Source organism: Patagioenas fasciata, chromosome 21 (genome assembly GCF_037038585.1).
Source record: "Patagioenas fasciata isolate bPatFas1 chromosome 21, bPatFas1.hap1, whole genome shotgun sequence".
Lineage (NCBI taxonomy): Eukaryota > Metazoa > Chordata > Aves > Columbiformes > Columbidae > Patagioenas > Patagioenas fasciata.
Window position 1 is genome coordinate 177,056 of NC_092540.1, and position 14,008 is coordinate 191,063.

General features: G+C 57.5%; 2 protein-coding genes across 3 annotated transcripts; one reads left to right on the top strand and one right to left on the bottom strand.

The window, feature by feature from the left end:
* Positions 1-134: 134 nt before the first annotated feature.
* On the bottom strand, positions 135-4,041 carry LHFPL5 (LHFPL tetraspan subfamily member 5). Its single transcript, XM_065854518.2, has 4 exons — positions 3,630-4,041; positions 1,015-1,251; positions 682-714; positions 135-442 (listed from the first exon to the last, which is right to left on the bottom strand). The coding sequence occupies exons 1-3, from the start codon at positions 4,039-4,041 to the stop codon at positions 698-700; spliced, it is 666 nt and encodes a 221-aa protein (XP_065710590.1). The 3' UTR covers positions 135-442; positions 682-697.
* CLPS (colipase) lies at positions 4,040-7,484 on the top strand. 2 transcript variants are annotated; one of them, XM_065854520.2, is made up of 4 exons: positions 4,187-4,243; positions 5,857-5,992; positions 6,579-6,701; positions 6,782-7,484. In XM_065854520.2, exons 2-4 carry the CDS (start codon positions 5,897-5,899, stop codon positions 6,908-6,910), a joined length of 348 nt encoding a protein of 115 aa, XP_065710592.1. In that variant the 5' UTR covers positions 4,187-4,243; positions 5,857-5,896; the 3' UTR covers positions 6,911-7,484. The 2 variants fall into 2 exon arrangements, with proteins under 2 accessions (XP_065710591.1, XP_065710592.1); XM_065854519.2 differs by lacking the exon at positions 5,857-5,992 and having other exon boundaries at positions 4,040-4,243.
* Positions 7,485-14,008: the final 6,524 nt, after the last annotated feature.

Here is a 14,008-nt window from a genome sequence, read left to right on the forward strand (position 1 = left end):
AATAATGAAGTGCCCTTTTAAAAGGTTGTATTTGGTTATTGCCGAGAGTGGGAAGCTGCTTCATGGCTTTACGAGGAATTGGCTGGGTTATATTTTTTCAAGTACAGCCTGGGGCAGGCCCAAGGAGACTAGCACAAAATCCAAAATGTGTATTTTTATTCAGAAGTAATTTCCTTGAAAGGAGGTATACAAACCCCAGGAAGAAACAAATTGTCATCCTTCTGCTTTTCTCCAGGTTTGCTGATGGACTCAAAAACACCCAAAACTTGTGTCCAGTTTGGGCTCTTCCTCTCACCTCAAGGCCACGAGAGCTGCGAGCTGGTAGCAGCCCCTTAGGTGAGAAGAGCAGTTGTAGAAAAATCCACAGAAGGTGTAAGTTTTCATTTCCTGGAAAAGCCACTTTAAAGAAAAGGGTTGATGGAAAAGCAGCTTCCACATGTCCCTGGGAAGAGAAAGAATAGGTCAGCTGCTGCCAAAGGGAGTGCGACTTCAACTTTGAACTCTTAGGTTTTCCTGGTTTCAGGAGGCAAAGGAAAGACTATTCCCCTTTGATCACAACTGAAACCAACGTGGCTATAGCACCAAAATCGATATAGTTGTCAATCCTTTAGCAATTAAAATACACAGCATCATTCTGTGTGCTGGGAATAAATGTTTAAAATCACTGTAGGTGTCACTTACGTGGTGATCAGCTCTGTCAGTCATTGCCCTCTTCTGTAACACAAAAAGATAATTTGAGTGTTAATGGGGTACAGTATAAAACTTAAGGGGCAGCTTTGTTTTTCAGGTTTGTTTTCAAAAAGGGGTAAAACTTTTTAAAATGGGATGGGGAGAAAGCCCTGGGTGTGCAAAATGTAGCCTGGCTCAGTTTGGGCTCCTGCTTGGTGCTGCTTCAGCCTCCTGCTGGTTCCCTCTGCGTCCCTGTGAAGCAGCGCGTCCCAAACAGCAGCCATCAGCTGTGGGATGGAAATGCTCTGCAGGAGGATGGGGGCTCGGAGCTCAGCTTCCCTTTACCTTTATTTTCCACTTTAAAGTCAGCCGGGAGGAGATTGTCCTGCCGGTTCCCCAACACAAAGGCCAGGAAGGAGAGTATGAGAGCGTCGAGGATGCCAATGATGCAGAGGATGTAGGCCCAGCGCACAGTGCAGGCGCCCAGTGTGTATTTGTCTGTCTTGTCCCCGCACATGCGCTTCACCTCGCTGGAGTCCCAGCCGTCAGGGTAGATCAGGCAACCGATCATCAGCCCGGTAGCTGCGGAGAGAGGGAGGTGTTACTGCCCAGGGCAGTGGTGGAGTTGCCAACCATGGAGGGGTTGAACAGATGTGGGTATGAGGTTCTCAGGAACACGGGTTAGTGCCGGGGTGGGTTAATGGTTGCACTCAATGTTCTTGAGGGTCTCTTCCAACCAAAATGACTCTGAGTACAGTGGCTGCAAGCTGCCTGCTGAGCTGGTACTGGATGTAGAGGAGAAAGGCACAGTTGCATCCGGCCACAAACACAATGTTACAGACAAGTAAAATACTACAGACTGGCTAACGAGGCTTAAACTCTCCCCATGCCCTGCAGTTGCCTGTCACACGTGGGCTCTGCTCGTTCACGCTGCTGCAGCTGGGGAGGAGCAGGATCCCGTGCGCTGCTCCCAGCGCTGCGTTGCCCAGGCAACATCTCCTCTGCCTCCGCACGCAGCCCTGGCCATGTCACTCCAAAGAAATATGTTCTCCAAACAAAACTGGGATGGGTTTAGTGTGTGTGAGGTGGAGAACCTTGATAGTGCCCTGAGCTTAGCTGGATTTTGGCTTATGGTTTGCTAAAGTAGAGCTGCTGTCAGCAGCAGCTTTGCAAGGCAGATTAATTCTGCTTGTTCAGCTGCGCTGGTTCCAGCCCAGCCATGAGCCACCAGCTCCTGCAGCTGTTCCCGGCGCCTGGCCCTGGCGCACACAGCGTCAGCGGCTGCGCCGGCCCGGCCGCGAGGGCCTCGCATGTTGCCTGCGCAACAAACCCAGCGCGAGCTGCCAAAGTGTCATCTCCTGCCAAGCAGCTCATGACCCAAAATCTCAGAAGTGTTTTTCTTTTGTTTCCCCACACAGAGAAATTGTTCTATTTGCTGGACAAGAGGAGTGACCAGGCACAGGATGGAAAAGAGCCAAGCTCATCTTTAAGGCTTTGGGATGCGATTAATAAAGGCTCTTCGTGGTTCTCCATGGTCATCTTGGTGCAAAGCATGGAAGTAACTGCATTTTTATGTGGTTTTGCTCAGGTCTGAGGCCCTCCGGAGCTGCAGAGAGCATTTCTCTCCATTATGAAGTAGCTGGTTTCACCTGTATTTAATTATTCTTCCCTGTAGCTAACAGAGAGGAAGAGCACAGGAAAATGGGGTAAGCTGGTAATAAATCTCTTCTGCTGTGAAAATGCACCCTGGCACAGAGCAAAGGCCAGAAAATGGATCCTCCTGTCACCTGCCCCCTTTTTAAAATAACTCCCAGGAAAGCAGCAGTACCTGCATTGCCTGGTGGCAGCTCAAAAGCTCCCAAGGGCCTGAGTGATGCCCAGAAACTGGGGTGTCAGGATGATTTGGGTTTGTCTACCTGGCTAGCGCTGCCTGCACTGTGTTTCTCTCCCCATCCAGTGCAAAAATGTACATAAAAGCTCCAAATACAACAGCAAAGCCTTTTGCTGCTCTGGCTCCCCAGGAGGCTGAGCTGCCACAAGCCTCTTATCTAAATCTTTGCTTGAGCTCGCTGCTTTAGCTGGGAACTGGTGCAACCCCTATGCCATCCTCCCACAGGGTGTCAGCCAGGGTGTTGCTGCCACAGGGGCTCCTGGGGTTGGCAGGGGCTGCAGCCGATCCAGCATGAATGATTCAGGAGCAGCAAGGGGCTGGGTTGGGTTTCAGCTGGGGCTGCAAAGGCAGGAGCTGGGTTACCATGTGTCTCGGGTGTCTGGCTGCGTTGGGGGAGGGATGGGGAAGGCTGGTGATCTACAGGGGTGAATGGAGGGATGCGAGGAGAGTGGAGAAGCGTTGGTGATGGCACAAAGTTCTACAGTCGGTCCCCTCCTCCCGCTCCCCCTCCCATGGTACGTCTTCCCCCAAGCTCAGGGATTTAACAGTTGCTGCAGAGAGTATTGTAGGTACAAAATAACCCAGCAAATGTTGTCACTGTCTCCCTGCTTAATTCTTGCAGGAGCCCTAGCACATCAGGGAGCCCTGGCCCTGCAGCCTTTGGTGCTCTGGGATTGATGCTCTGAAGCCACGACCCTGCTGCACCGTGGGGCTGAGCAGGAGCGATGGCGTTGGGCGTCAGCCAGGGCAAAGCTGCCCCAGGAAAGCGGGGATGGGCATGGCTGGGCTGGTGGTGGCACGTGGCTTTGCAGCAGGAGCAGCAGCACATGGAGGGGAGCATCGCCTACGTGCAATGAGTCCGCTGGGTCTCAGCTGCTTTACTTATGCAAATTCCCCAGCTGTAACCAGTAAGGGGGAGTAAATGGAGCACGGAAATTATGCTGGTGTCCCTTTCCTGGCCACCTCCCCACCATGGCAGAGTCAGGGTGGGGACAGAGAAGGAAAAGCAGCTCTGGCTGGACCATCAGCAGTCCCCAGCCCCCCGTGCATCATCCCCAGCTTTGCTCACCTGCTGCCAGCTGCATCCAGGCACAGACTTTATAGACAGTGGCTGCATTGCAGAAGAAGAAAAGGCTGAAGCAGAGGATGGAGCCGATGATGAGGAAGGTGGAGATGCCTATGAAGAACATGGCAGTTTTGAAGGCGCTAGAGGGGATGGTGCCAAAGTCAAGGGGGCTGCCCTTGCAGATGAGCTCCCCGGTGAGCGCGTTTCCAATGCAGTAGGAGAAAAGGCCAAAGTAGCCAGCCTGAGGTGTGTCGATGCTGTCGCCGATCCAGTATGGCTGGATGAAGGTCACCACCATCAGGATGGAGAAGCAGAGAGTGAAGAGAGCCCAGAGCACCCCCATGGCCCGCGCGTTCCTCACGTAGTTGGTGTGGTAGATCCGCGCCGCCTCCTGCGCCGGCAGCAGCTGGGGCATGGCCGGGGCACCGGCACCGGCTCCGTTCCCCGGGCGCCCGGCGCTGCCCCGCCCGCCGGAGAGCGGCGGCAGGAGGCTCCGGCGGCTGCGGGCGCTGCGGCTGCACCGCCCCGGGGGGCGGTGGCGCGACCCACACCCCCACCCACGGGCCGGGGAGGACCCGAGAGGAGCTGAGCGGCGCGGCTCGGGATGCGACCTCGGGGTGAGTTGTGTGTCCCCAGGATGTGCCGTGCACCTCCGAGATGCACCCCTAGGGTGTGCCCTGTGTCCCCGGGATATGCCCCTGCGATGAGCCGCGTACCCCCGGGACGTGCCCTTAGGGTGCACCCCGTGCCCCTGGGGTGCTCCCTTGGGATGCGCCCTGTTCCTCCATCATGTGCCCTAGGATCCACCCTGGGATGCACCCTGTGCCCTGCTGTGCACCCTGGGACGCAGTCTGTGCATCACTGTGTGCTCTGGGATGTGCCATGCACCCTCAGGATGTGTGTCAGGAATTGTGTGTCCCCCAGGATGGGTCTTGCCCCCCAGGATGTGACAGGGGCTGTGCCATGATTCCCAGGATCCACCTGGCCTGTGCTGTGTGCTCCAGGATGTGTCCCAAATGCTGCATCTCTCAGCTGCTCCCCTCTGCCCTCCCAGCTGGTGTCACCAGGGTCTTCCCCACTGTGGGGGGGGTGCACAGGGTGCTGCATTATTGTAGTGGGGGGACTGTGGGACCTTGGACCCCCCTGTCAGCTCAAGGGCTGGCTGGGGCTGCACACAGGGCAGGGAGAGGACTGTTCCCACAGCACCACTGCAGAACGGGAAACGGCTCATCCTGCCACCAGGACACCCCGACGTGTCAACCTGGGGCAGAGCTGAGTCTCTGGCCCCCATGTCCCACTGCCAGAGGAGTGTGGTCAGCCCCAGGGCCTGCCCTGACAGGCTGCGGGCACTTGGGACCTTTCTCCAGGAGCCATATCTGCCCTGCATCCTGAGGGACCGCAGAGGCTCATCTCCTGCTCTGGGGTCCAGATGCCATGTCCCAGCGTGACAGCCACCCCACAGCCAGTGCCAGCCTCAGTGTCACCCCTGCAGCCACCAAAGGTCAGGGCTGCCCACGTGTTAACTATTGCCAAGAGCAGCTGGGCCAATGCAGGTGCAAAAAGCCGTGCTGTTCCCAGGGCTGTTTTCCTTTCATCGGCTGCATCCCCCAAGCACTGAAACATTCAGAGCAAATACCTGGCAGGGTATGGTGCGGTGATGGTCCATGGGCTGGGCACCTCAGTGGGCTTTGGAGCACTGAGCAAGGCCAGCAGGACACTGGCAGGGGGAATGGGTTTGCTCCTGCCACACTTTGGACTTTCTGGAGTGGGTTTATTGGTATCTGTGATCATAAGGCTCAAGTGATGGAAGATCCAGGGGTGAGCGCTCTCCTGCAAAACAGAGTTCCTGCCATGGCACCAGATCTTGCTTTGCCCGTGAACCCACCAGCAGCGCCCAGCAAGGAGAGCATCTCAGAGAACCTCAGCCCCGTGGCTCCCTGCAGCCTGGGTGAGGGAGAGGAGAGAGGGCTGGAAGTCCACCCTGGGGGAAGCACAGCAGAACCATTGCTTTGTGTTCACTTCAAAGGAGCTGCCAATGGGCAGGCTGGCATCTCTGTTGCAGGACAGCCACCTGGGGACAGGGCAAGATGTGCCCATTGTGGCACCATATGGCCATGTGGGCATCGCTGTTCTCCTGCCCTGGGCAGGGTGTTGTGGCGCTGCCCCAATGCCACGGGTTGGGGTGTGATAGGAGCAGCCATATCAGCTGACAGAGTTGCTCACTATAAAGCACCTGCCGGCCCTGCGGCAGAGACAAGATCAAGCCCACCATGGCCAAGGCGATGGCGCTCTACCTGCTCCTGGTCCTGCTGCTCCTGGCTCCAGCGCTGCCTGCGCCACACCAGCGAGGGCTCATCTTCAACTTGGTAAGAGCGACACTCACCCCTCCTTGCCACAGCTGGGGGATACCCCAAGCGCTACAATGGGGCATGTGGCACGCTGAGACATTGAAGAGATCCGTGCTGCTTTGGTGTCTGGCAGCAGCTGCAGCCACTGAGAACAAAACTTACTGCAGCTGGGGAAGCTGAGGCAGGTGGGGATGGTATGCTGGGTTTTCTAGGGTTGTGAGGGATCTCGGAGCCTGGGAAAGCAGCTGTATAAAGGAACAGGGAAGCCTGAAAGTGGATGTGACTGAAGCTCACACCTGCCTGTGCCAGCCAGGACCCCCTCCTTGGTGAGCTTGTGGGGAATGGGGGGACACTTTCCCTGCAGTGCCTCAGCCCTATTCCTGTGAGCCAAGCAGAAAGCAGCACTTCAGCTGGTGGTATTTTGGGCCGGACTGAGGAAATCCTGCAGGGTGGGAGGCTTGGGCATGCTGGCAGTGTTTCTGAGCCCCACCTGAAAGACACAGACAGCGTCCGACACCCACCCAAACCCACCAGGCCTGTGGCTGGGAGGATTAAGGGGGGGACAGAGAGGGACCTGGTGCTCATGCCTCGCTTCACGGTGCAGAGCACCGGGGAGCTGTGCCTGCAGAGTGTCCAGTGCAAGAGCGGCTGCTGCCACCGGCAAGATGGCCTGAGCCTGGCCCGTTGTGCACCAAAGGCAGCAGAGTCCCAGGATTGCTCCCCAAAGGTACGTTCTCCCCTGCTCCCAGGGGTGGCTGGGGACAGGGCCATGTCCCCTGCACTGCACTGTGCCTTGGTTCCCTGCAGAGCCTCTATGGGGTCTACTACCGGTGTCCTTGCGAGAGCGGCTTGACCTGTGACGCTGATAAGACCATCATAGGTTCTATCACCAACAGTGACTTTGGCCTCTGCACGGATCCCAATGAGTCACGGTGAAGGAGGAGACCCCCTGGTGCTGTCCTGCGTTTCCCCCTCCTCAGGGATGCCCAGATCTGCCCGTGCTGCCCTGGCTGCGGGGGCGTTGAGTAAAGAGCATCTGCTGAGCTGCAAAGTGGTGTCTTCACTCCATATATCCCCGCTGGCCTGGGATGGGAGGAGCAGGGCCAGAAGATCCCAGCAAAAGCTGCAGAGACATGATGGCCTTACCTACATGTGTGTGCATATCATATGCAATTGTATAATAACCTGGGCCAAGCCAGCGGTTGGGGGGCCACAGTGGGCAGATGAGGATGTCCTGCAGGAAACTCTTATTTTCAGGACAAGGGTGACAAGCAGCTAGAGGTTCTGTGTCAACACTGGGGACGTGGCTGGGAGGGTGGCATAGCCAGAGGGGTCTCCGCTGTGGGTAAGGACATAGAGGCAGTATGGGGACAGGGCTGGGGATGCTCCAGGGACCTGCTGGCTCCTGCACACCGGGCTCGGCAGAGCTGCCAGCGGCGAAAGTGCTGACCTGGATTTTTGTTTAAAACTTGTGGTAGGTGGAAAAATCCTTGAGGGTCTTGGTCTTGTCGTGGTGGTCGTGGCAGGAGGCCACCAGGTCAATGTCCTCCTGGGTGTGGGACAGCAGCCCCCCTCCTGCTGCAGGCAGGCACCCCCAGGCAGAGCAAGGGGACGTGGGGCAGGAAATGTGAGGAGGAGACCCTGGCCTCACTGTCTGCATGGGGTCCTCAGCCCGACACGCTGTTCCACACCAGTGAGGAGCACCCCAGAGAGGCTGGCACCACCGAGGACACAAACTGGGGGATACTGGGAGCCCTGGCTGCCCAGGGCCGGCCTTGCCTTGGGCTTTGCATCCTTGGCAGGGGCAGGATGTGGCCAGTGCCTGGGCTCTGGGGCCAGCAGAGGGCAGTCACAACGAGCCCACAGCTGGGGACCCCCCAGCCCAGGGACAGCTCAGCCACGGGGACACAGGCCTGAAAGGCACCCAGCCCCACAGCACTGACACCCCTTGAGCCCTGCTCTGGGGGTCACGCCCTCCTTGTAAGGGTGGTTCGGGGAGGGCAACTTCTGGTGTATATGATGGGGATTTTGTCATGTCCCCATTTTTGGGGTGTCCCTGTGTTGGCAAGAGGAGGATGGGGACACCAGAGACATGGGAAGGGGGTGGCTGTGCTGGTCGGGGGGGCACACATGAACAGGGGTCCCCCATTTTAGCCCTATATTTACTGGTGAAGTGGTGGCTTTATTTTGGCAGCTCCCTGCTGGTAAATATTGGCTTAAACCGAAAACCAGACGCCTGACTCACGGCGTCTTAACAAACACAGGAAGGGGCCCCAGTGTGTGTGGGGTGCTGCCAGCCCCGGGGATGGGGGGCTCCACACCAGGGTGGGGGCACCCCGAGTTGGGGGGGATGGTGGTGAACTGGGCATCCTTGTGCAGGCAGATTTTACTGCAGCAAGATCCCTGGTGGGGGGTGCATCTCCCTGTGTCCCCCCCAGCTCTTTGGAGGGATGCACCCCCAGCCGGCGATCTTTCCTCACCCTGGTAGATGGAAGGCTGAAAACATCGGGTGCCCCTTTGTCCCACCCTGCTTTGCACAGGGTTCCCCCCCTGGCTGAAAAGCAACAAGGAGGAGTACTAGGCTGAAGGGGCATCGGGGGGGGGGCAGCCCCCCAGTCTCACCCCATCACCAGGGCCGCACCCCACTTTACACCCCCATCCCTACCTCCGGTGTCCTCCCCCTTATATCGTGGGGGGTGCCCTGGAAAGTTTCCCCTCCCCCCATTCCCCCCCCTCCGCCTGGGCTGTTTTTACCAGGAGGGTACAGGATGTTCTCACACAGCCTCCCTCCCTCCCTCCCTGCAACCTCCCTCCTCCCTCTCTCTTCCCCCCCCTTTCCGCCAGCCCTCGGCCTTCACCTCTTCTCCTCTGTGCTGCTTTAACCCTTTTTTTTTTTTCGAAACATTGCCTTTTCCTCTACTTATTATTAAGGTCTTTTTTATTTATAAAAAGATGTGGATGAACCTCCTGGTTTGACCACAGGCACAGCCTGATTTCTCCCCCCTGTTTGCTGCAGACTGGTGCTGTGCAGGGGCCTGATCCCGTGGCAGGGTCAGGGGGTCTCGTGGGGCTGGAGGGTGCGGGGATGTCTGTGTTTTGTGGGAGGCTTGTGCTGTGTGAACATGCCCGAGGGGCTGCCCAGAGGCGTCTGGGAGTGTACGGGGCTGTTTGGGGGTGCCCCAGAGGTGTTTAGGGGTGCCCAGAGGCATCTGGGGCTGCCTGCTTGCTTTTGGAGATGGATTTTATTTTCCTCCCTCTTGGGGCTTACTTTTTCACCCCAGGTTTTGACCAGGGCATGGCAAAGCAGTGGCCTCTCTTGGGGTGTCCCTTGGCCAGGGTGGCTTTTGGCTGGAGGTGGCCTCTGTGTTTGCGAGGCAGGAGCTGCAGGGTGTGGGACACCCCAGCCAGCACTGTGGGCTCACAGAACCCCAAATCCCTGGGGAGATGCCCCAGTCTGTCCCCACCACCCATGCTGATGTGGGGACACCTCAACCTGCCCCCGTAGCAGTGAAATCCCCATGGTGGCTCCAAGCCATGGGGCACAATGAAGTGCAGAGTCCCCGCTGTGCACCCAACTGCAGCCCCCAGAGATGTGGAGGCCTGATCCTGACACGCCCCGATGGATTTTCCTAAGTCTGGGCTGATTTTGCACCATCGTGGGGAGGCAGTTCAGGGACGGAGCTGGCGGGCAGCTGTCCTGCAGGCTCTCGCTGGAGGAAAAGTGACCTTTCTAGCAACAACAAAAAAAACAATTCATGAAAAGCTCTGGTTTGCCTCTTGCCAAAACCGATTGTTGAAGATTTTTCCCGGCCTCTCTGGCTTTGCCTTTACATGTGACAGAAGGAACAATGTCAGACGCTCTCCTGTTTTTCCACTCTCACATTTTTCCAAGGGTTGGAAGTGGGGAAGGACCCAGCAGGAGGGCAGGGACCAGCTCCCGGCAAACCACAGCCCTGGAGGACCCAACACACGATATGGGGTCCCTGTTCCCCCTGCATCCTCAGGGTTGGTTTTGGCGCTGGCAGCATAGCTGGGGTGGGGTCCCTTGAGGATGCTCCCCCAGCCCAGAGCAGCCAGGAAAGCTCAGGGCAGTAGTGGAGGCTGTGAGCAGGATGGGGGGACACAGAAGTAGCCCTGGGTGACATCCAGGCACCTCAAGAACCCCTCCTGATGTTTTCCAGCAGGGCACAAGTGGGAAAAGTCCTCTGGCTGAATTATTTGTGCTACTGGAGGAATTAATTGGCGCAATATGGGGAGGTGGGGAGGGTGATGGAGGCTGAAGGGCTGCGTCAGTCCAGGGAGAGCTCGGGGCTGGACACTTTGCAGTGTGGAGGGAAGATCTCCCCCAGCTGGGATCCCCCTTTCTGGGTATTTTTAGTATTGCATTCCCCAAGATGCTGGTTAGCTGGGCTGGGGGAGCAAGCCAGCACTGGGGGTGGGAGGAAAATGCAGGGGCACATGGGGAGGGGGCATGTTGAGGGGGGTGGGGGTTGACACCAGGAGTGATGCTGGGGGGGCAATGCTGGTGGCCACACCGTGCGCCCCACCCAGGGGGGACCAGGCCCGGGCCCACGGGCTCTGCGGGTCGTCCCGGCAGCAGGGAGGGGGCTCCCGCCTGCGTGCCCGGGGGCAGCGGCCGGCCCCCCCGCAGGCAAGGCCCGCGGAGCCCCAGCGCACACCCGCTGCCCCGGCTGCTGAGTCAGGCTGTTCCCGGCGCTCCCGCGGCCGGGACATCGCGTCCCTGCGCCGGGCGCCTGGCACCGCGCCCGCCCGGTGCTGCTGCGGGCAGGGCCCGGCCCCGGGCGGCCCCCCCGGCTGCCACCCGAGGGGCTGGCGGTGCTGCGGCTGGGAGCAAAGCCCCGGGAGCCGCAGGGGTGGGAGCTTGGGGGGGATGCAACTGTAGCTCTGGTCTGAGGCATCCTTATGCGTGCCCCTGCCGGGTGCAGCGTCCCTGCTGTGGTGGGTGTCTCCCCACCCCGGGGCTCCCCAGGCGCCCAACAAGCATTAGGACAAGCAGGGAGGGTCTCCCCTGGGTGATTTTTGGGTGCAGATCTTTCTGGCAGATGCATCCCCATTGCACAGCACAGCCTCGTGGCTGAGCATCCCCGAGGGTGCTGCACCCTCCACCCCTGCACACCTGCACCCCCCACCCTGACACCCCATCCCGGCAGGGCTGGCGAGGAGCCCTGGCCGCCCCCGGCAGAGGCTGGTACAGTTCGTTACGTCCAGACCGGAATGTACTTTGTGTTAGAAGTGGCCCCGGGCCAGGACAGCAAAGCTGGACTTTATTTATCCTCCCTGTGCTCTGGTCCTGCTGCATCCTGCAGGGCTGGATCTCCAGCAGGGCTGGGGGAGCCCTGGACCTTGTGTGTCCCCCCACACTCATCTCCAGCTGGGGACTGTGCGGGTTTTACCCAGGGGAGAAATAATCGGGGAAAATATTTGTGTCCTTTCAGCCGGTGAAAGTTGTCCTTGGTGCCTGGGGGGAAGCGCTGCGGGGGAGATGGGGACTTGGGGACGGATCCAGCCCTAGCAAAGCCTCCGGCTGGAGATGCCCCCCTGCCTGCTCGCATGAGGATTTTTGCAACAGGGGCCAGTGTTCGGATTGCAACCTGGAAATTTATGGGTTGGATATGCGTGGGGAAAGGGCCAGCCCTGGACACGCTGGAGGGAGCAGGGCAGGATCAGGGCTGCGATGACGCTGGGGCTGCTCTGGGGATCCCCCCGTGTGCTGGGGTTGCCTCAACCCCTTTACCTGTAACATTTCATTGCAGGAGCCATGAGCCAGAGCGAAGCAAGAAGGGTGGCAGTCGGAGGAGGGGTTGCCCTGGGCTGGATCTGGTGTTTGCTGCTGGCCAGGCCTGTTGCTCACAGCCACCATCCCACCCATGGCCTCTCCGGTAGGAAGATTTGGGGGGGGATTTAATGCAGAAAACAGCTTGCTGGCTGCTTTGCACACGTTGGGTGATGCAGCCCCACGCTGAGTGGGTGGTCCTGCCCTGCTGCACATCTCCGTGTCACTCCGTGTCCCCCCATGTCCCCAGGGTCTGTCCCTGCTGCTGGCACAGCTGCACCTACGGCCAGCAGTGAGGACATGGTGTCCTCCTGTACTCTGCTGCCTGTTGTGCAACACCCAGCCGCACCTCCCGTAAACACCCAACTCCCCACAGCCGCACTGCCGGGTCCTGCCACGCTGCACGGCCACCCTGGGTGACAAACCGGGCCCTTGGAGGGGTGGCCTTGGTGGGAGGGGTGAGACCATAGCATCACCAGTCTGCAAAAAGTTGCTTTGCTCCCCAAAATGTGCGGTGGGTGAGTATCTGGGTACTGGGAGGAAAGATAGATTTGGTCCCCCAGGAGGGTCACCTGCCCCGGGCCATTGATTTGCACCAGAGCCATTGATTTGTGCTGTCACACGCAGAAGGAAACCAGAATAAAAACCATTTCCTCAGCTCTCCACACTTGAGAGATTGATGCAGGTTTTAGATGTGAAGCCGAGGTGGAAGGACGCCTCTCCTCCTCGCGCTCTCAGGGCAGATTAACGCAGTTATTTTTAGCAGAAGACAAGGATGAATAAAAATATCCAGTATTTTATTTTATTTTATGTTTTTTCTTTTTCAGGAATTGCCACTCTCACATCACACAAGGTGCTTGAGGGCCGCTACAAGGAAGGACATCACTGACAGAGGGGGTCTCAGGGTTTTGCCCCCCAGTTCCAGTGGGGGGTGAGGCTTTTCCCTGGACCCCACATCCTTTGGGGCCAGGTGATGTCCGTGCGGTGGGTGCAGGGTACATGTGCAGCCAGCTGGATGGCGAGGGGGAACAAGCAGTGCCCCTGGCAGCTGCCCCGAAGTCAGACAGGATTATTTATGGAGCAGATACCCTCCCGGTTGTGTTACACTGATGAGAGGGACAGGGCAGACCGTGGCACTTAAGGTGAAGGGCGGTTTGGGCATCTCACCACACAGAGCGAGCCGGAGGATCTGGCACTGGTATCACAGCAATTTGGAAAGTGTCTTAAAAAACCCAAACAAACAAAACTCCTGTGCTTTCTTTCCATCTATTTTTCTTTTATTATTATATGCAAACAAACAAATTTACCATTTTTGTGGTGCAAGAGCAAACCAGGCTGGAGGCCCCTGAGCCGCTGCTGTCAGCCCCATGGGACTTTTTTCAGGGATTGAGTGTTATCTAAGGGGCCTGCACAAAATTTAGCTGCGAGGTTTGCTGGTATTGGAAACACAATATTTCTTTGGTACATGGAAATTTAAAGGGCTCAGAGACCAGGTTGGAAATACTTACAACCAAACCGCAAGATTCACCTGGTTTATTTTAGAGAGGAAAAAATAAAATGTCACTAAAATAATTTTTTAAATATATAAAGTGGGCTTTAATTTTAACCAGAGATTCCAAGGGAGTGCCATCAGTATCTAAATTACAGCTGGGAAAATCAAACAGCATCAAAGAGCAGACTCGCAAGCAAGCATCCATCAGGGAAGTGCTGCCTTGGGCCTGGCCCCCGTGAGTTTGTTGGACCAACAAGCAGGAATCGGGTGCAGGTTGGGAGCTGCATGCATACAAGCCCAGTAAAAACAAACGCTTCATAAAAATACTGGGAGATGCTGTGTTTTAAATCTGCCCAGTGATCCACCCCCATTTTTTTTTGCCCCTCCGGGTTCAGTTGCTGCAATTAGCCGAATGTGCATCAGATGAGATCAGATGTTTAATGGCAGATGCACTTTATTTTTAATCTCAAGGGTATGTTGAGGCTCTAAACCAAAATCTTATCTCCTTCATGCTGAACGGGAACATTTCTGTGTGTCCCAGCCGCTGTGTCCTCCAAATGGGTGCCTCCCTGAATGCAGCTGCAGAAGATTATTTGCTTTCTAGTGTGGTATTTCCCTTAAACCCGACGAGGTCGCACGGGGTTGGTGTACCCATGGGTGTTGCATGGGCCTGGGGGCATCACCGCGGCATCCCATGGGGCTGGTTGGTCCTGGGGTGTCCTTGGACAGCGGGTGTTACACGAAGGTG

What these genes read in the sequence shown, in the direction of transcription:
- CLPS (XM_065854519.2), top strand. Translation starts at nt 4,040, where the DNA reads ATGGCCGGGGCACCGGCACCGGCTCCGTTCCCCGGGCGCCCGGCGCTG. An exon ending in GCTCGGGATGCGACCTCGGG is followed by an intron (nt 4,244 to 6,578) that starts GTGAGTTGTGTG and finishes TTCACGGTGCAG; the next exon opens with AGCACCGGGGAGCTGTGCCT. An exon ending in CCCAGGATTGCTCCCCAAAG is followed by an intron (nt 6,702 to 6,781) that starts GTACGTTCTCCC and finishes GGTTCCCTGCAG; the next exon opens with AGCCTCTATGGGGTCTACTA.
- LHFPL5 (XM_065854518.2), bottom strand. Translation starts at nt 4,041, where the DNA reads ATGCCCCAGCTGCTGCCGGCGCAGGAGGCGGCGCGGATCTACCACACC. An exon ending in CTGGATGCAGCTGGCAGCAG is followed by an intron (nt 1,252 to 3,629) that starts GTGAGCAAAGCT and finishes CTCTCTCCGCAG; the next exon opens with CTACCGGGCTGATGATCGGT.